The sequence below is a fragment of the Crocuta crocuta genome, unplaced genomic scaffold (genome assembly GCF_008692635.1).
Source record: "Crocuta crocuta isolate KB4526 unplaced genomic scaffold, BGI_CrCroc_1.0 scaffold147, whole genome shotgun sequence".
Classification (NCBI taxonomy): domain Eukaryota; kingdom Metazoa; phylum Chordata; class Mammalia; order Carnivora; family Hyaenidae; genus Crocuta; species Crocuta crocuta.
Window position 1 is genome coordinate 7,367,835 of NW_027532594.1, and position 21,153 is coordinate 7,388,987.

The 21,153-nt window shown below is 45.4% G+C and overlaps 1 protein-coding gene across 3 annotated transcripts in view; it reads right to left on the reverse strand.

The window, feature by feature from the left end:
- Nucleotides 1–21,153, reverse strand: part of FYN (FYN proto-oncogene, Src family tyrosine kinase) — a 186,759-nt gene that overhangs the window by 27,638 nt on the left and 137,968 nt on the right. The window contains exons 5-11 of one of the 3 annotated variants that reach the window (XM_077779964.1): nt 18,965–19,063; nt 16,165–16,268; nt 15,034–15,183; nt 11,454–11,609; nt 8,743–8,922; nt 6,867–6,943; nt 6,617–6,770 (exon numbers count right to left, since the gene is read on the reverse strand). In XM_077779964.1, coding sequence (XP_077636090.1) covers nt 6,617–6,770; nt 6,867–6,943; nt 8,743–8,922; nt 11,454–11,609; nt 15,034–15,183; nt 16,165–16,268; nt 18,965–19,063 — 920 coding nt within the window. Of the gene's footprint in view, nt 1–6,616; nt 6,771–6,866; nt 6,944–8,742; nt 8,923–11,453; nt 11,610–12,029; nt 12,195–15,033; nt 15,184–16,164; nt 16,269–18,964; nt 19,064–21,153 lie in introns of all 3 variants that reach the window. The other 2 variants (XM_077779963.1, XM_077779965.1) reach the window with 2 other exon arrangements.

The window sequence follows — 21,153 nt, forward strand, 5'->3', positions numbered from 1 at the left end:
CCCCCGGGGCTCAGAGAGCACGGGCACATGTCTGAAGAGTGTGGAGTGGTGACAGTGATTTTGGCTATTTTCACTGCTGTACTCGAATATCTACTAAATACCTACTATGTGGGGCGCCTGGGTGGCTTAGTCGGTTAAGCGTCCGACTTTCACTTAGGTCATGATCTCGCGGTTCGTGGGTTCGAGCCCCGCGTCGGGCTCTGTGCTGACTGCCAGCTCAGAGCCTGGAGCCTGTTTCAGTCTGTGACTCCCTCTCTCTCTGACCCTCCCCTGCTCACGCTGTCTCTCTCTCTCTCTCCTAGAAATAAAAATAAATAAATAAATAAATAAATACCTACTATGTGCTCTGTGCTGATCTTCAGGCCAAATCACGTCTACAGAGAAGCAGCAACACTGGGTCCACAGGTACTTGGGAGAAGAGCCACAACTGTGCTTGCACAAGTATGTGTGTACATGTGCACAAGCAAACACGACCATTGGCGATGTCGTGGAGAACGCCCACCAGATACTCGGGCTTGACAAGATGAAAAACAATGGAGGCAGCAGGGACAGTTCTCAGCAGGGAAGGCTGAGGAAAAAAGGAAAATCGGGAGCCGGAGCTGCGCTTGGGCTGGAGGGACCCTTGCAGCCTGTGGGTGATGCGAAGTGCTGACTGCCCAGATAGGTAGAGCTGGCTGTCAAATAAGAAACTCATTTTTTTTTCTCTTAGAAGACTGATTCTTCTTTATTGATTACTAGTAGTCTCTTTCTTAAAAAAATTTTAGGCAAGAAAAAAAGATGCTTTTTGTTATACATCAAACACATAAAGTTTGGGTTATAAGAATGGTTTTTATATTCTACAACCCTCAAAGAGGTTTGATAGACAGCCCATTTAATCCTCACACTAATTATGTGAGGTAATTATTTTCATTATCTCCATTTCACAGATGCTAAAACTGAGGCTCAGAAAGGTTAAATGATTTGCCTGGGGACACCAAACTTGTAAGTGACAGAGCTTATTCAGATCCAGGCCTCCTTTTTTTTTAAATTTAATTTTTTAATGTTTATTATTATTATTTTTGAGAGAGAGAGAGAGAGGGAGAAGGAGAGAGAGAGAGAGAGGGAGACACAGAATCCGAAGCATGCTCCAGGCTCTGAGCTGTCAGCACAGAGCCCGACTCGGGGCTCAAACTCATGAATGGTGAGATCATGACCTGAGCCAAAGTCAGGCGTTCAGCCAACTGAGCCACCCAGGTGCCCCAAGGCCTCCTGACTTCTAACCGAGGTTCCTCAGTCTTACCAGGCTCCCTCAGCAGCCCAGAGGGAAGTACGCCACCAGCCAATAACACAGTAACCGTGTGTTGTACCTTTGAAGCCACGCCCACACAATCTGCTGGGCAGTATTTATAAATGCTAATCACAGGCTTGCCTTATGACGAACCGTTCTGGTCCTGGGATATAGCCAAGAGACAGGAGGACATAGCAGCATCCTTCATAATGGCCCCAAGTCAGCAGTACCAGTAGAACAAATAAACTGATATATCTATACAATGGAATACAACTCAGCAATAAAAAGGAAAGAACTGACCCCTGCAGCAACACGGGTGAACCTCATGGACACAATGATGGGAAAGAAGCCAGACACAGAAGGGTCATACTATATGATTCATTTCTATGACGTTTAATTATGGGCAGCATGAATCAATGGTGACAGAGGTAAAAACAGTAGCTACCCTGCAGGTGGCTACTGGCTGGAAGGGGGATGAGGCGGCATTTCAGGTGCTGGCCGCGTTCTGTACCTTCATCTGTGGGTGGTTTCAGGGCCATATACATATGTAAAAATTTACTAAGTTGTGCACTTCAGATTTCTTCATTTTAGTGTTGTATTATGGCTCAGTAAAAAATAAGTGTCCACAAAAGCAAGTCATTCTGATACACAAGCCAAGTCTACCTGAACTTGCTAGGTTTAAACCAACACCAGTCAGCACAGAGCCTCCTGGAAGCTTATGAAGAAAGTAGAGTTCTATCAAGAATTCTCGCACTGCTTCCTGTCTGTTTGTGTGAGCTCTGAAGGATCTGATGGTTGTAGGGGCTGTGGGTCTTGGAAAGCAGGCTTGGTGACAGCCGTCCATGCTGGTGGTTCTTGGAGGCGAGGTGTGGATGTGTGAGGACAACATCCAGACAGTGGACCCTCAGGGTGCGGTGCCTGCGGCACAGGCAGGGCTGGGGTGGGCTCTGCAGCGGTGAGGGATAGGGAGGTGGCTGAGACGGGACCTGAGGCTAGGGTGCAGGTCGGGAGCGCTGACAGGAGGGAACGGGGCATGCACCTGGAAACGAGGACCCACGGCAGTGGTATGGGGTGAGGGCTTGCACACCGAGCTTGGATCCGCCACCACGACCTCCTCAAGCTCAACAAATCCAAAACCAAACTCACCCTCTTTCCTCTGGAAATGAGCTCTTCCTTCTGACTCATTCATTCCGGTTACTGGCAATTCCATTCTCGTGATACTTGCATCTGACTGTGGGGGAATTCTCTTTGCTTCCCCTCTCCCTTATCAGAACAGCGTTTGAGCCTTTCCATTATGTCTACAGTCCATCTTGCATGTATTTATTCCCCTAGGACTTAGTCTTGTACAGGACACAATAACAACAGTATTTATATATGACTTGCCCTGTGCTGGGCACCATGCTACATGCTTCACGTGTTTTGCTCTTAGGTATCTTGGCAAAAAATGAAAGCACAAAGCAGGTAAAACATATTTCCACGTTACAGGTAAGCAAACTGAGGTGTGGGAAAGTTAAAGAATTTGGCCAAGGCCTCAGAGCTGGCAGGCTATGGTTCTATGTGGCTTCGGCGATGGGTGTCCCTCTGCATGCCTGCAGGCCGCCCGGGTACAGCCTCAGGCTTCCTTAGGCAGAGTCCCTTTCCCAGGTGGGGCGTTCAAATAATTAATGCTGGCATTACTTAGAGACCCTAATTGGACAGAACCTAGCAACGAGTTTATGACTAAAGATGTGCTGTGATTGAGGGAGGCATACAGGCAATAGAGAATGAGCGATAGCAGATAATTTCTAGCTGCCTCTAGGATGCTGTTGCCAGGGGACCACCCTCACAGGCTCTGACCCTGGTCTTGACCTTCTCCCCGACAGGGGCTTCTGCTTACAGTCCAGTCGGGTAGGGGGTAGGAGGAAAGGAACACAGGAAGTGCTGTTTAACACATGTCCAAATTTCAATTCTACTTGTGCCCTGGGAAATGTCACTGCATCTACCCAGGGCAGGGGGGACAGTATCAGGCATTCGTGTGCCCTTAGATGGGAAACCCTACAAGGGTGTTGCAAAACAACTGTCACTCGCAGTCCCCAAATACCTGTGTTGGGCACTTGCTTCTGAACACTGCCCATACTTCCGTAATGAAGCTTTAGCCTGCCTGTGGCCTGTGGGTATCATAAAACCTGACTTGTAAATATTACCAGACACATGGACCAGCTGTCTGGAGGAGCTGATTAGTCCCCAGCAGAGATGTCAGCATGTAGCATGCATGCCGTCTGCAGAGCACACCAGCAGATACACACCAGGCCCTTTCTGTCTCGTAAAGGGGCTGGGCAGGGCAGACCCTCGGGAGGAATTTTACAAACAGTTGGGTTGTTCCAGAACTGGAAAATGAAGCTCTTTCCAGCTCCCTCACACATGCACGTTAGAAAGTGACCCTTAAAAGCTTTCTCATAGGGGCGCCTGGGTGGCTTAGTCAGTTAAGCGTCGGACTTTCGCTTAGGTCATGATCTCGCGGTTCGTGGGTTCGGGCCCCGCGTCGGGCTCTGTGCTGACTGCCAGCTCAGAGCCTGGAGCCTGTTTCAGAGTCTGTGTCTCCCTCTTTCTCTGACCCTCCCCTGCTCACGCTGTCTCTCTCTCTCCTAGAAATAAATAAAAAAAACCAAATAACAAAAAAACAAAAAAAACTTTCTCATAAAATTAAGAAAAAAAGGGACGTATGACTAATCTCAACTTTTATTTTTTGTTTTTAAATCACTGTCTTGATGAGAGGCCATCAGTATAGGTTAAGAGGGCAGATGCAATAGTGCCGGCTATACCTGGATTCAAATCCTGCCTCTGCCCTTTCACGAGCTTTGTGACTTTGTACAAGTTACTTAACCCCTCTGAGTCTATCGTTTGCCTCCCGGCTCCTCAGGGCTGGCTACCCACTCAGGCCTGGCTCTCGGTAGGTATCCTGTAAACGCCCCATCTCCTTCCTTTCCCTCTGCTGCAGGGCAGTGTTCTTGTATTCTTGCAAATCCCGGAGCTCCCAACCTTTTTTTCTTTCTCCAAGTTCAGTTCTCCACTTCATTTACTTCTCCTTACTTATCTCTTTCCAGTGTGTGTCATGGATATGAAAATATTTGTGAGAGGGAAGAGAGAAACAGAAAGAATTTAAGACGGATGGGTGGGACTATTTAGAAGTTAAGCCCTGGAAACATGGTACAAAGGGTATGAAGCTGATATGAAAGGTGTCAGGACAGCATCTGGGAAACTGATGGTGGGAGGTGAGGAAGCCACCAGAAGGGTGATCAAGACAGCTGACTGGGGAGGAGGCTGGGACTTGGTGGCCAGGACTGAGGGTGGCCACCGTGGCCCTGTTCCATGGCGGAGGCGGGCTGTCAGGGAAACCAGTGAGGAGCCCTCATACACCTTCCCCTGGGGCGCCGGTCCCCCAGGGCCATGGCCAGAGGTCCGGACCCCACTCTGTGAACTAAACATTCAGCCCTGTCAACAGCACCTCCGCCAACATCCTCAGTTTCTGCCCTCTAGCCTTCTCGTTTGTGGATGGTTCAAGGTATGGACTTGTAGCCACAAATTCTGTGGAGTGCAGAGTCCGGGAGAAGGGGACAATCAAGCCCCGGACTGCCCCAGCGGCACCAGGACTCTATTCACGCAGGCAAGGATGCTTACACGATGGATTGCCGAGACCGACTCCAATCTCACCCCTTCCTAAATCAAATATTTATGTCCCCAAACCTTCACCTGCTCCCCTTCCTTCTGGGTCTGTGAGTTGGGATCTGATGGGTTTGCCTCAGGGTGAAATCTCACATTTAGGGCCAGGTCTCAGACCCCAGTGGCACTGCAGACCCTCTCAGCTCACCCAAACTCAAAATCATGTTTCTCGCTGGACTGCCAGTGCCAATCACAGCTGCCCATGTGCCCCTGATTAGGGATGTGGCCTCCGTCTGGCCCCACAGGAGTGTGCATGCACGCATGTGTGGGCATAACGTGTGGGCATGCTCGCTGTGTGGGCGTTTGGCTCCAGAACAGAACTGCCTGCCATGTGTTGGGGAAATTCAAATAGCCGAGCTGTCTGACCAACATGTAATCGAGCATTTGGACAGTATCTGCACCAGCCAGGGTCTCAGTTTAACCATTTTCCTCATCACTCGAGAATGATAAAAGGAGGGAAGAATTGGCATGAAGTGACAGAATTTAGAAAGAAAGGATAGGAATTCCAAGGTGGCTATTACAAAATCCAGCAGAAAGCACTGCCCTGTAATACGTTCCAGGCACCGCTCAGCCCTGCTCAGAATGCCTAGGCTTGGTACAAACAACAGTCATGAAGGCCACCCACTTCCTTCAGATGTGAGCATTCTATTCTCCATGGGGAGCCCACATTCAACTGCAAACGGCACACTCAGTTCCATACATTTACCTGTTGGCTCCTGTGTGCAGATCCAGGAAGATAAAAAATAACCCTGGGAATTCCCTCCCTGGCATCTGGTGCTCTAAAAGCACCCAAAAAGCTCCCCACCAGAGTGGCTGTTGGTTTGGGATGTATTTAATCTAGAGTCTAATTTCTACAAATCTGTGGAGGTGGGAGAATGGAGGGAGATGATTTAGGGGGGGTGGGGCTGCCTAGGAGACACTGTTATTTTCGGTCCTCCTTCTAGATGATTCCCCTTCTATTCTCTCTGCTCTGGACCCAGCAGTACTCATGAGTGGGCTCCCCTGACTGCTGGCTTCCTGCTGAGTTTGGCAGGATCTCTGGAGGAGGAGCTCAGGTATGAAGCCCCTGATCCACGCCTGGCCTCTGTTTGCTAAAGGTGGCCTCTGGTTCTTAGCTCCGGTGCCTGCCTCTTCCCTTCCCCACCGCCCTTCTAGTCTCGGGTCAGGCTCGGGGCTGTTGCTACCTCTGGGATATCACCTCCTGCCTCATTAACTTTCCTAACTCTGCCATTGCCTTTATAAAGAACTTCTTTATTAAAGTCTCCAATGAGCGTACTTTCTCTGTTCTGCTGAGACTTTGATGGAATGATGAGCCATTATTTGATTTCTCTTTTGGCCTTCCACAGCCCTTTCTCCAAAGGCAAAGCATCCCAGGCCTGGACACTGTGAGGAGAGTGGCATGAGCCAGCAAGACCACACCGGTGGACACTCATTCACCAACAGGCAACATCTTGTCCATCTACTGGACCCACTACAGCCTCCCATCTGCAAAGCTGTCAGATTCCTACCAGATTAAGAAGAAAACACTTGGCCAAAGAATGCCATTTCAAATATTTTCTGGAGGAAGGGAAGGGAAGGGGAGAGGAAAGGTCCTGGAGTAGCGTCTATTCTTGAGGCTGGGGTCATGAGCCCTCCTATTTAAGTGCCCACCTTGTCGTGCTGTGTACTCATTGTCTTCGATCAATCTGGCCAGTCCAAAGTCGGCAATCTTGCATATGAGTCCGTTCCCCACCAGGATGTTTGCTGACCGCAGATCCCTATGGATATAATTCATGCGCTCGATGTAAGCCATTCCTGCAGCAACCTGTGGAAACCGAGGAACAGGACCCGTTACCCCACGACTCATCGTACTGACATGGCGGTAAACCCGAGGTAGGAACCGAGGGACCACGCGGCCTACCTGTGCGGCCATATCCACAAGATTTGGTAATTTCAGAGCTCTTCCTTCCCCATCTTTTAAGAAATCAAGTAAACTTCCTAGGAACAAAAATTAAAACCATTTTAGTTTACTTTGAAAGATAAAAATGCCTGACAGAGGGTTGGGTTTGGTTTTCTTATTAGAAGTAATGAAGTGATTGAATGAACAATGCCATCAATGAAGAAAAGATTTATACACACAAAAAAAAAGAAGGTAGAAAAAACTGTGCATTTAAAGGCACCAGTTTTATATTTCAGAAACAAATAATAGTGACTCCATTTCCAAGGAAAACAACAAAAATTTGATAAACCTACAAGAAATGGGATGCAATTCTCTTTGTGTCATAAAGAAGGACATATGAGCTGCTGACCACTTCAGCCTCATCTCCCATCAGCCCTGAATGAAGCAGTGACACAGGGAAAATGCCACCCCGGCCGAGCGGCTCCCCAGAGTGTGATCCTGGAGCCTGCAAGAAGAACATCCCTCAGGGAATCTGTTAGGAATGCACACTCTCAGGCTCTACCTTAGAATCAGAACCAGAGACTCTGGAGGCGGGGAGCAGAAAGCTGCATTTTCAGAATAACCCTAAATGATTCTGATACACAGTAAAGTTTGAGAATCACTCGCCTCACTTACTTACAGATTTTTTTTTTTTTAATGTTTTATTTATTTCTAGGAGAGAGAGGGAGAGAGAGAGAGACAGCGTGAGCAGGGGAGGGTCAGAGGGAGAGGGAGTCACAGACTGAAACAGGCTCCAGGCTCTGGGCTGGCAGCCAGCACAGAGCCCGATGCGGGGCTCGAACCCACGAACTGCGAGATCATGACCTAAGCGAAAGTCGGACGCTTAACCGACTAAGCCACCCAGGCGCCCCTCAGATTTTTAAATCAAGAAAAGAATATCTGAGGATTAGAGGGTGGGGCAGGTAGTTCCCCTTGTTAGATCATGGCCGACGAGGTCTTCAAGACCTCTGAAACAAAGCCCCTGAAGCTTCAGAGCCACTGTGGTAATGGCCTAGGGAGCTCAGACCAACCCCAGGGCTGAAACAATTGTGTGCAGAGGCTGGATGGAGGCTCCTGATGGTCAGAGGTGATTGTTTCCATGCTTTAATCGCAAAGCTATTTACCAAATAACCCTGGATACAAAGGACAAACAATCTGTCAGGAAAAAAAAATGTCCAAGTATATTTAAAAAGAAAGTATGTGGACGGGAAAAACGATACCGGTGTCCTCTGATGTACAATGCATTGCCTTTTAAGACTGGTTCTTGTTTGGTTTGTCTATTTTTCCAAAACAAGTAATCTCGGGCCTTATCCTTGGCAATATTGCTTTTATTAGAAAGACAGAGAGAGACAGAGGCAGAGAGAGAATGAGAATAAAATGCACTCTTTAAAAGTATGTCTTTCTTCGTCTGATGTTTAAGAAGAGAACTGGGAAAGAAAAGGTTCTGAGACTTAGTCTGGAGACTAAGCTGAGCCCTGAGACCAGTGTCCGATATTAAGTGTTTGGCCCTGAACAAGGAAATTTAGCACAAGCCATGGCATTCAGAATAACAGCAAATGATCACAGCCCTCCAGCTCATCTCCAGTATTAAATATGAATGCTTTAATTATGGAGAGGAGCTGGGACTCCTGACATGTGCGATGTGCAAAAGGTGCTGCATTTCATAAGGATCCGGGGGGGAGGGGGGCAAACTCAAGGTCATGGTCTGTTCTAAAAATGCTTTCATTAATGAGCACATGGTTTGCGCTTCCTGACAGGAATATGAGATTCATGCAGAAACTAGAAAAAAAGCAGGCAGGCATCTCCGTCTCCCTCCCCGAAATAACCCCCGTGGGTCAGCTGTGCGGTGGGGCCTGACCTTTATTCATGTACTCGGTGACAATGTAGATGGGCTCCTCGGACACCACAGCATAGAGCTGGACCAGCTTGTCATGTTTCAACTTCTTCATGATCTGTGCCTCCTCCAGGAATGACTCGGGGGACATTGTGCCTGGTTTAAGAGTCTTTATGGCTACTTTTGTGTTTCCATTCCAGGTACCTGCACACATCCCACAATGTTAAGTCAAACCACGGATCCTCTTTTGATGGGAGAACACAAAAGCTTTTAAATCAATAGCTACTTGCATAAGGTTAGATTTTAACTTAGAAAAACTTAATATCCTTTTTTTGTTGAACGAAGACAAGTGAATGTAATAAGGACTCTGTCAAATATTTTCAACAGGAAAAATGAGTTGACTTATAGCTATGTTATGGTTTATAATCCTTTTAGCTTTTTTCTGATTTTGATATACGCCACTTTCCTTTACTGGCTCACCCCTGTGATTACAAATTGGTACCAAAAGCGCTGGATGCTTCTTTAACAAGGCTGAAAGTTCAAAGGCTAGAACAGGCCTGACAGTGATCCCTTAGACAGTAGAGTAAGCATGGAAGAAACTAGAATAAGTTCCATTTTATGAAGTGTGCCATTTAAAAAAAACACAACAACACACTGAGGAAGGCTAGAAGTTACCTTTAGACTTTTCACTGTCTGCAGTGGGTGAGCTACTTGACAGAGACCTTGAACAGCTGATATATAAGTAAGATTACAAGTATGCCAATGAGCACTGGCAAGAAGCTCATGGTCTACTTGCCCCATACTTCAACTAGGTAAGGACAATTCCTCAGGTCAGCCACAAGAACAATAGCTTCTGTCAGACTGAAAAAATTGAGCAGCAGCTAAGAGGGAGCAGAAATATTTAGGCTTAACAGGTAAAAAAGTCAAGTAGGTATAGAGACAGGCCTGGTTTATGGTCACTGGTTGCCTCAGCTGTAAAATATAGAAATAAAACTGGGGTATCTTTTGAATCTCTTTCAGCCGCAAAATTAAAAAAACAAAAACCCAGGTTCTATCTGTATTCCATTGTTAGTCCTATGACTTTGGGTTAAAACTGTAAGGGAAACAGAAAAATCTGCTAAGTTAGAGTATGCTTTTTCTGTTTGGAAAAGAGAGCTGGTTTAAATTATGATTCATTTTTATATTTAATATCATTGACTTCAGAATTAAACATTTCTGTAACCTTTTGTTACCCTGTTCAAAACATGGTTCATACAATTACAACATGCAACCTACAAAAATCTAACAGCGTCTTAAAGAATGGTTCATTCAAATCTTATAAAATACCTGACCACTAAATGGAAATGGAAAATCTGACAATGTGGAAGTGGTCTTTGCTATTTGAGTGCTATTAGCATCCCCAAATCTTAAATAGAGATTTTCCTGTCTAATAACAACCCAGTTACTCTCACCGGCATTCCACCCTGATCCTGAACTACCACAACATAATGTTTTATGCTCAGTGGGCAACAGATTCTTAATAATGTGGCATAATGGTTTAAAGTTGGTAATTATAAAGTTTGCAAATAGAATTCTATAGAATGTCCAATTCTTCCCGACTGTATAAATGACTGAATTAAAATCCTCGGCACCTACAACTTCAATTATAAACTACACAGATGAGGAAGAGAAAGGCCACATAAAAAGATATTTTATAATACTTGAGTTAAAGTACAGAGAGAGACACAATAATGTGGACTCTGAAAAATGAGTGTACCTATAGTAGCTTATACACACACACCACATATGTGTGTATGTCTGAATGTCTATCTCTAACCTTGCATATCCATATCTATGTAGTACTTATTCTCTATCTCTAACCTTGCATATCCATATCTATGTAGTACTTATTCTCTATCTCTAACCTTGCATATCCATATCTATGTAGTACTTATTCTCTGCCCAGCTCTGTTCCAAGTGCTTTTACTGTATTAAATCTTTTAATGCTGACCACCCCTACACACCTACAGCTACACCTAACAGCAGATACCTATCCATATTATTTTTAATTGAAACTAAGAAAGAAGGTGGGTTCCATAAGCACCAACATTGTCTCACTCACAGATGTCTCTGGGTGGCCATTCCATGAATTTTCTCCAAGCAAAGCTGCAAATGACCCCAAGGGTGTTATGAAAGCAGTGGGATGGGCCCAGTGCAGTCAGCCTCATGAGTGACACGACAACCGAATTAGGAGATGTTTGTGTGCCTACTGAGCATGTACTGCGTGCAAGGACTCTTAAGTATATCGTACTACATAATCCTCAATCCTATGAAATAGGTATCATTCCAGTTTTACAGATGAGGAAACTGAGGCTCGAAGAGGTTAAATGAGCCCCTCGAACACAGTTAATCAGCTAGTAATGATTCAAACCCTGGCCCACTGAGCGTAAGAGCCTTTCCCTATAGTAACCCACCTATAGAATCTTACCTTCCTCTGTGTCAGGAAGAGGAAACAACAAATACTTATTGTATTGGTTTCTTCTTGTGTGCTTGTCTGCTTCACTAACCATATGAAGAAGTATAGGCGAGCATATCAAGGTGTCGCCGTACTCTCAAAATCTGGATGGCCTGTGTCTGTCTGGCTATCCAGGTTAAGTGTCTTGGTCCCAATGGCTGTGTGTGTGTGTTTTTGTTCACAGCTGTCCTTTGAATTGGCCTTGAGAGGTAGCCAAAACGAAATGCGCCCTCTGCCTTACCAAGCCACACTTCAGCGAAACACCCCTGACCCAGCTTCTTCTCCAGAGACAATGAACCACGTGCAACTTCCCAAGCATCTTTAGCCAATCCAGAAGTTTGTGGGGTACAACTTGATGCAATCACAGTTAAGTTAAAACACAAACCATCAGCTTTCTCTATAGGAAAGGGAATTAATAAAGAAAACACAATCCTTATAATCCATTATCATGCATGCACTAGGAAAGATGGAAGGTGACTTGCCCTTTAGGGCGACACTGAGTTCACTGGGCAAACATCTGCAGTTGGAATGGAAGGGCAAGGCATTTGCATGGGCTGGAACATTCCTTGCACTGCTTTCTGGCTTCTGAACTGAGATTCATATAATAGCATAATTTGAGCCATCTGCCAATCTTGACCACTATCTCTCTTCTAGAAATTGTGGAATCCCGAAATCAAAATCAAATGTATAATTCCCCACTATCAGTAATTTAAACCTTCTTCCTGGTCATAAAGTCTTTGTTTTCACCTTCCATCTTTGATGTTTGGGACTTCCCAAACGAGAAAGCTAGTAATAGAATAATTGAGTCTCAGCATACCCATCCATACTTCCCCAAACTGCCCATTTCCCAGTCTCTTGATCAACTGCAGGGATTCTCGAGGGATTTCCCAGACATCTTTGGTTTTGACAGACAGATCGGTAAGCCTTGGCATCCCTTTATGACAGGGAACTACGAGGCGGCAGCAGAGGCCTGCGGCTCTCTCTGACGGAGCGGGACAGCGGCAGGAGAGGGAAAGAAAAGCACAACACGTGAAACAACATTTACAGTTGCACAAACCCAGAGAGCGTACAGTGTTGCTCACAACAGTGCTACGTCGGCGGAGAGTTGCGCACATCTTGGAAGATTAGACACCGCACATTGAAACATGGTCATTGGAGGTAGAACAGAGGACATTTTCAATGCGGACTGCTCCATGCCTCCAGCTATAGTATAGTCTACACATACACACAGGTACAGGTCTGACTTCTGGTTTCTAATACTCAGTAAGGAAGAAAGACACTTTCAGCAACGTGTGCTAATAGCATGCCTCTGGAACCCTGAACATACCTCCGCTGATTTCAAAAGGTACATCTGGACTACCTAGCGTCAGCATGCCTGTCCCTAACCCTCTCTAATGCCAAGGGTTTAGGGGCTTTCTTTGGTCTGAATATATTTTAAATTGCAACTTCAGTACGAGATTTTTCTATAGAATCTTAGCCTGTTAGAAACTAGTAAGGCTGAAGATTATACCTGCAGGGGAAAAAAGAGGTCACACTTCTCTAGGGGTTTCTTTGGCATTTCAACGTGCCTCTATTCTACCAGTCAGATGCTCTCGCTTCTTTGATATTTCCCATTAAAAATAAATCTTTCTAACAGTCTCCAATGTATAATTTAGAAATCTGGTTTCAAAGCAGAAAGACAGGAAACTGAAATCTGTACAAACTCAAGGATGGGAAAGAACTCTGTTTCTTATGAAAGAGACAAAGGAAAAAAATAGTTATCACTTATAGGTTATTTGGAATTGTTTTACTTTTGTCCTCTCTCTCTCTCTTTCTCTTTCTCTCTCTCTCTCTCTCTCTCCTTTTTAAAAAAAGAATATACCTTTTACACTTCAGCAGTGGTAAGGGGGAAATTGCCTAAATGTCAAGTGAAATATCTGTCAGGTCGGAAAAGGTAACAAGGAGCGAGGAATCAGGGCAGTGACAAAAGCTGTAGAAAGCCCGGCTTGTGCGGCAGACAGAGCCCCTGCCCTACCACACCCCACTGGCGGCCCCCGGATCCAGGGAAATCGCATGTAGTGTTGTCTTTTCTCTAGCAACCAGCTCTAAGTTTCTTTTTATTCCTTTCTTCTTGGTAGAATCAGGGTCTGGGATGTTTAGGCAGGAAATTATTTATGTGTCAATATTTCAAAGGCATTTTATTGTATGAGAGAGAGGAAGGGGGAAGAGAAAAGCCAATATAAAAACAAATCTAACTCGAGATGGATTTTTTTTGAGATTAAAAAAAGTCTCTGCTCTTCATATCCCTTCTCTCCTTCCAGCTTTACGATGTTATTAAGGTGCCCTTTCCAACACAATATTTTCAAATGATCCAAACCCTGGGGATCCTGCTGATGTTTGCCTGAAATGAAATATATTTTGGCATTTGAAAAATCCTGACAAATGCAGGCATTCTGAGTGTATCACTTAAGTTCAGGGAGAGATTCTGCTCCATTTCTCCCAAATATTTCATTAGAATCCACATAAACTAGAGCTACCCAAGGCCCTAGCCAACGAGTGCTCCCAGTGTTGTTAATTTCCTCACGTTTTCATTAGTGCCTGGGATAAATCAATAGGCATTTCTTATTGTCATTTTCAAAAGACTGCTTTTTTATTTTGGGGGCTAAAAAATTATACACTTTTTTTTTTTAAATGAATGCGCATAGAACAGTAGTTAAGGTCAAGTCATGTACTATTTTGGGGTTTTGTCACTGTCCTGAAGAACACACATATATAGGTCACAGAAAAAAATACTGGGTTTGATGGTTTAATACATATATATATCTGTCCATGGGTATCTATATAAAAATCCCCCTGTGTGTGTATGTTTACAGTGAGATATTCTTGCTAATCTTGGAAACAAAGTAATCATTTTAACATGTGTGTGTTTAATACCACATTCTTTACTAAAACATACCAATCGCACACCTAAACACCTAATAAGTACATATTTCTAGGAACACACTAACAGTGACATGTGGGTACAGAGACTGCCTCACTTAGTGTTCACAAGTTTAATTTAATACAATGGCTGTAACAGATCTAGGAGGTGCTGTGGGTCACAGAGTCTACATCTAGTTAGGAAATGGCAGTATTGGGGCGCCTGGGTGGCTTAGTCGGTTAAGCGTCCGACTTTCGCTTAGGTCATGATCTCGCGGTTCATGGGTTCGAGCCCCGCGTCGGGCTCTGTGCTGACTGCCAGCTCAGAGCCTGGAGCCTGTTTCAGTCTGTGACTCCCTCTCTCTCTGACCCTCCCCTGCTCACGCTGTCTCTCTCTCTCTCCCCTAGAAATAAATAAAACATTAAAAAAAAAAAAAAAGGAAATGGCAGTATTGGTGGATCGGTAGAACATGATAAATGGATTGCAAAATTCATCTGGTCATGAGAATGAAAAGCATGTGTGGCTATTCCTGTGAGAACTGGGGGGCCCCCTAAAGGATCCCCCACACACCCTGTGTGTTCACTCCCAGACACTGGTCTCTCTCCTGTCATGGTTTCTGATGACAGACTCCAGGGGAACAGGAAAAGATGACAACTTTTACAATTTAACCTACTGCTTTGTACTTGGGGAGCAAGAATGTTACTGAATTTTTTGACAAACATATGGAACTAATAATAACTAAGATAGAAAAACATCAATAGATCCTATTCAGCAAAGCCCCACGTTGAGTGGCTAGCAAAGAAAACTCACTGCTGACTTTGTACATGTTTGTATTCTGCCCCTCCCCGCCCCCCCAGTGCCTACCCACTTCCTCCAGTGTCCCAGAGAACACTTGTTAGTAGCAAGTTGGCATTAGGGTTACCTGAGTAATGTTGCACAAGCTGCTGAAGTGTTTCAAACTGGGCCCGGGTGGTAATATAGTATCCACCATTGTCAAGCTTGCGAATTTTATAATGTTTGACATGGTCTCCTTTCATATCATCCCAATCTCGGATCGACAGTGAATAGGCACCTGGTAAATATGCAAGGCATTAGCGGCTCCAATCATTTTGAGAGCTCATTCGCTTTTTAGGTCTCATCTACTTGAGTATTCTGATTAATAATCATCAAGAGGACATGCACGCACATGTGCGTGCGTGTACACAAACACGCTGTCTTCCACTCAGGAACAGAAGAAGAGGACACCTCTTTCCTGCAAATGTCAGAAGATGGTAGCAATCAAGTGGGTTTACTCTTGAGAATGAAAGCTTTCTGGATTTTTTCCTATAATACTCTCTTGGGTACGGTTACCTGCAGGTTGCCTAACATGGTATAGACCCAACTCTCCTGAGGCTGGCTGAAGAAAAACAGCCGTGCAGGCTGGGGGTGCTCTCTTCGTCTTCCCTACCCATGGAGTGCCGCAGAGGCAGGGCAGCACGTGCCACGGAAGTGGAAGGAACGTTCCTCTAGAAGGGAGCCTCCAGTTTCTGCGTCGCCACGCCTTCTCGGGAGCAGAGAACCATGCTGGTAGATCAAGCTAGAAAGCCCCTGCTGCCTTCCCTTGGCCCAGCTCCTCCTGTGGGCTCTAATGAGTGTTTCAGTAATGGAAGGGCAGGCGGTTGGAGGAAGAGCAGCCCTCAGTTGTGAAAAAATAAAAGGAATGCAAAAACTACCTGTAAATAAGGTTATGGGCACCTGAGGAACTAAGAGATTCAGAAAGTCGTTAATTCCAAAGAACGGCTGAAAATTCTATGATCTTGTGTGCCTGCAGGAGTGAAGCTGCCCAGCCCCTGTTTCGGGAGGAAGGGCTTTTGCTTTTGAGCCTCTGTAGTCCTTCCAGAGCTGCGTGCAGTTCTAGAGCCTGGAGGGAAAAACTGAAACTAGGACTCTGCTCGCAAGGCCCGGAGGGTATGTGCCATTGAAAAATCCTTGTACATCAGAGATAAGCCTTTCATCCCCTCTGACTAATCCACAGATTTGAATGACAACCAACTTCTTCAGCCCCTTATCTTACCTTTGGTGGTTTCACTCTCACGGATAAGAAAGGTACCTCTCGGGTTTCCAAAGGACAAAAGCTGTCGCTCAGCATCTTTTCGGCCAAGTTTTCCAAAGTACCACCTTTAAACGAGATCGAGGGAAGGGAACATTTTGTAATGATCATTTACAAAAATGGACAAGCCACCCCTTTTCCCTCTGACTGCATCCTTAGTCTTCCTCTATATATTTTTTCCTAGTTTCATCTAGTTCCCTTTCAGTCTGTTCCTGATTCCATCCCTAATTTACCTCTACCACTCTTTTAAAAAAGAAAGTCAGATTTGAATGGTGGGTGATTTTCTTTCCCATCAGAGGTGACAAGCACTGGTTTGTATTAAAACTGCCACCTGCATTCACGAAAAGAGAAATCTAAGACCTTGTTTTGAAATAGCGACTGCAGGAGACCCTTCCCACGCACATCTATGAGACCCTGGATTTCTGAGCATAATGACGCCCCCTGGGAAATAACAAAGCACAGCCTTAGTCTATACAAAGATCATTAATCAAGCATTAAAAAAAAAAGTCAGTCAGAATGGTAAAGAACAAAGACATGGTATTTTCAGTAACTTTGTACCTACAGCGACTCTAGAAAAAAATTGTCAAGACCACCCCTAATTTGAGATGGCTGCTGCCCTTGGATGTCGGTTGTGAGTCTCTTGCTGTCCAGCAGGGGTGAGGACTTAGGTAAGTGAAAGGATCTACCTAGCAGGGGTGAGGGGGTGGAAGGAGGTGGGGGTCTGCCCATGTGTGCTCTGGTGCAGCTGCGGGAACAGGTCACCGTGTCCGGTCAATGAGCACGTCCTGAAAAATGACTGGGTGTCGCACACGCTTCCTGCTCTCTCCGGAGTAACACTCCAGTGCCAGATAAGAAGGCACCGCCTCCAGTCACCTCGCATCCTCTGCTCTTCACCTTTTACCTTCCCCTGCACTCGCCAGCCCTAACCACGGCCTGGCAGGTAGTTAAACGGCTCAGCACTAGGGGCTGCAAGAATCCAGGGCGGAATTCGGGAGCATTCATTTGGAATCTGTGCATAGAAACAATTTTAGAATATTCGACTGCGAGAGAATCCAGTTTCTAAAATGAAATTTTAATTCATTATACTTGAATATAGCTATTATGTGTTCACTGTCAAATTCTTTTGTGAATGAAAGAGCTTCGCCGAAGATAAGAAAAGACACACTGCAAGTTAGCTCCTCAGTGACTTTTAAAGGCACCAGACTGTGCGACGGTCCTAACCTAGCACTAGATGGTATAAAGAGAATTACAACAATTATTTATGAGGAATGACTTTCTGGGTTTGCATCAATCACCCAATTAAAATGCGGTATAAACACGAGCAGTGGTGAAGAGAGAATGGTTAGAACAATGGATTGAACCAAAACAATAACATTTTAAGATAGGGCGAATGACTATGTAAAACCATATGCGTTATCTTTTTTAAAATGCTAATTTATTCTTTAAAAGCAAAGTATTTTAAAAACTGACCATTATAAATAGAACTTAAGTATACAGTGGGTAGGTTCCCAGTGAAATCAAAGTAATGCTACCTTTTAGTGGTATCTTTTATTCTGAAAGAACACAAAGATGTTTGCAAATCTGCCCTAAAATAAAAATTCAACACAAATTTCTTTATTCTTTGATGATAAAACACACTCACTAGGAGAAAAAAGGAGTGCAGAACCATTGGGTATTTGAGAGCGGGGAACAAAACAGATCTTCTTAGAGAAAATACAAAGGAATTAAATGCAAGACAGTGATCCAATTGGGGATTTGGCTGGGCTGTGGAGTCTAATCTCCTTGCAGTGCTTAAACAAATCCAGGGCAAAATGCAATATCAGAGCCAAAGGCTGGACTTCCTGGCTGGATTTTCTTGACTCCTTCACTGGTAAGGCAAGACTACCAGAAGATGCAGGTCCCCAGGGTGTCAGGGAGGAGGACAGGTCCTCAAGTTTTAGAGTCATGGGCTCATTTTCTTTCCCTTAGTTCAGAAATGAGGGTCACCACACAAGCCACTCTGATAGCTCCCCCTTTTGGAAGTACCTATGAATCCCCACAGGTCATGAGGAGGAGCAATGGCTATCCCTTCTAGAATCCCCTCTGCCTACTGACCAACTTCCAAAATTGGAACCAGTGAAATCCTCGGTCCAACTAACTGCTAGTTAGGATTTACTATCAAAGAAACCAACCAAGACCCCAACTCAAAGGAAAGCAGCATGTGAAATGCATCGCCAGAGGATTTCCAGAGTTGTGGAACATGTTGTATGTGAGATACTTCTACCTGGCGCACGGAAGGTAGGTCTTTCCAGTGCTCCTTTAATATTTCTGATTACACGGAGAAGGAAAATCTCGATCTGATCTTTAATAATTATTTTTTCCTCTTACCCCCCTTTCTCTTTCCCTCCTCACTCCCATTCTTCCTCCCTTTTTTTTCCCCCCCGAGCAGACTACAGGCTTAGAACCTTGGGTCTGCATTACTAATATGTGCCCTAGCCAGACTTCATCACATTTTTCAGGTTACTTTCCATCTATGGCAAGTAATGTTGCACTTTCATTTAGGGTTCTGATATAAAGTTCCCTTTCACAATAAGTATGTTTTTAGATGCAGGCATAAAGAAAAATATTAAGTTAATAACAGTACAAGTATTACATAGATATTGCAAAGCGCAGCATCACCATCTATGAATTTCTTCTCCCTCCTGCACAAGGTTAATGGCACTTTATTGTGACAACTAACTTTTAAAAGCAAGTAGATGAGTGAAAACAACAAAACAAAACCTACTCTTCTGCCTGGATAGAGTCAACTGGAGCCACATAATTGCTGGGAATGTAACCAGTCTCTCCAGTGGTCAAGGAGCGGGCTTCCCACCAATCTCCTTCCCTGCAGAGAACAAAGAGAAAAGGAAGTGAATGTGTTGACCATTTCAGTGTTCTGCAGTTCCACACTCAATCCTGTCAGCGTATAAGACTATCTCCTAGTCATTCCATTGCCTGATTTCTTCAAACCCCAAAGTAGCTCTTTGTAAAGGTTACATGGTTACGATCTGAGTCAACTCTGAGTTGAATCCAGTGCTGTCTCTCCTTTCTTATTTTATTTGCAAATTAACAACGTAGGACCCTGGCCATGAGAGAACTCTCTTGGGGTGGAAGGGCATTTTGAGTGGTAAGTGTCCCCAACTCGGACAGAGGGGAAGGGAACCAGCCCCAGGCTACTTTAGAAAAACCCTGTAACAACAAAAAGAAAACGGTCATTACGTGAAGAGAAGAAAAGTATTATGGTAAACATTCACAATATATTCGTGTGTCCACCCATCACATTGTACACCTTAAACTTATACAATGTTACGTGTTCATTACATCTCAGCAAAGCTAGAAGGATGAAGCATGCACTGATACTGCTAATTTAATAGTCTACTTCGTCTCACATCCAGAGGTAACCAGCATCCTTTGGTACTGCCGGAGAGAGGCAGACTGTTGGCTTTCGAGTCATTTTGTTAGCCGTTAAGAGATGCACCAAACAAGAAAAGAAAGACATTAGAGCTGCAGATCATCTGAGAAAGGAAGCCGGTCAGGAGGCCCAGGAAGGGATGAAAGCCCCCTCTGAACACCTGCCTTGCTTGTTCTCAAGCAAGTAGGTAGAATAAAGGCAATAGGTTAAGGCTTGTTCAGAAATTTTCAACCTGAAGCTCTTTCATCAACTATTCACAGCGCTGACGGGAGTCTGGTGGGCGGGGGAGGGGGAGTGGGTGTAGCCCTGTGTGTACCAGTGCAGGGGGAGGGCAGAAACTGGCCAGGGGGCGGGGGTCTGAGTCTCACCATGCTGTACAGCCCCGTGTTCCCTGCGATCGCTGGTCTCAGTCAGGGGGTGGGGTGGGGGCTCCTGGAACTGTGGGTGGAAGGATGTGAGAGTGGGGCTTATATAAGCACTACTCTCAGCTTAAAACACATGGGTCTGTCACGCGGTCAGAGCTCACGTGCTTGGACTCACAGCGCTGCATGTGTGACAGAGAGCAGGCGGAGCGTGCACCTCTGGACGCACACGCACGTGGGGCTGGGGTCCGGACATGGGACACGCACGGTGCCTACGGAACCCTGTGCCCGCCCTGAGGCCAGGGGCATGAGGGCTGGGGTGGGGCCGCCGTCCTTGAGCATACCCTTGAGCATACCCTTGAGCATACCCTTGAGCATACCCTTGAGCATACTCTCAGACTGCTCTTCAGCGGGCGCCCAGTGCCTCCTCTCCTTCCTGTTCTGGTCCTTGGAGGTAGCAAGAGGAACCCCAGGCCTATTTTTTCTCTCTTTCTTTTTTTTTAAAATCACTGTGGCTGGACTCTGTGTCATAGTCCTCAGTCAGGGAAGAAAGAGTGTTGGCCTTTGACCCTGGCCACCATCTTCCTTGGGGTGATGGGATTAGGTAGAGAATAACCAGCCTCTATATTAACACAGCCTGACTCAAGAGCCCCATTCTCCAAAGACTGCCTCTCCGAGCAAGGTGACCGAGGGGCAACAACCCTGGACAGAATTAATAAAGCCTCAAATGGTGACAGGCCCACATGTGCTCTGGGCAGGGCCGTGGGGGAGTGTTTGGCAGCACAAGCAGCACAAGATAGCCCGTGAGAAAATGGGGGTGCTGCCAGAGGCTTTCCACCCTATTAAACAAATGTAAACAGATAAATCAACCAAAAGAGGAGATAACTGTTCTCATAGCTAGGAAGTCCTATTTATTTAATGTTTTTTTTTTGAGAGAGTGCACGTATGAGAGAGAGACAGAGAGGGAGAGAGACAGAGACAGACAGAGACAGAGAGAGACAGAGAGGAAAATCCACAGGGAAGGGGCAGAGAGACAAGGAGAGAGAGAATCCCAATCAGTACAGAGCCTTGATGTGGGGCTCAAACTCATGAACTGGGAGATCATGACCTGACCTGAAATCAAGAGTCAGACGCTCAATTGACTAAGCCACCCAGGTGCCC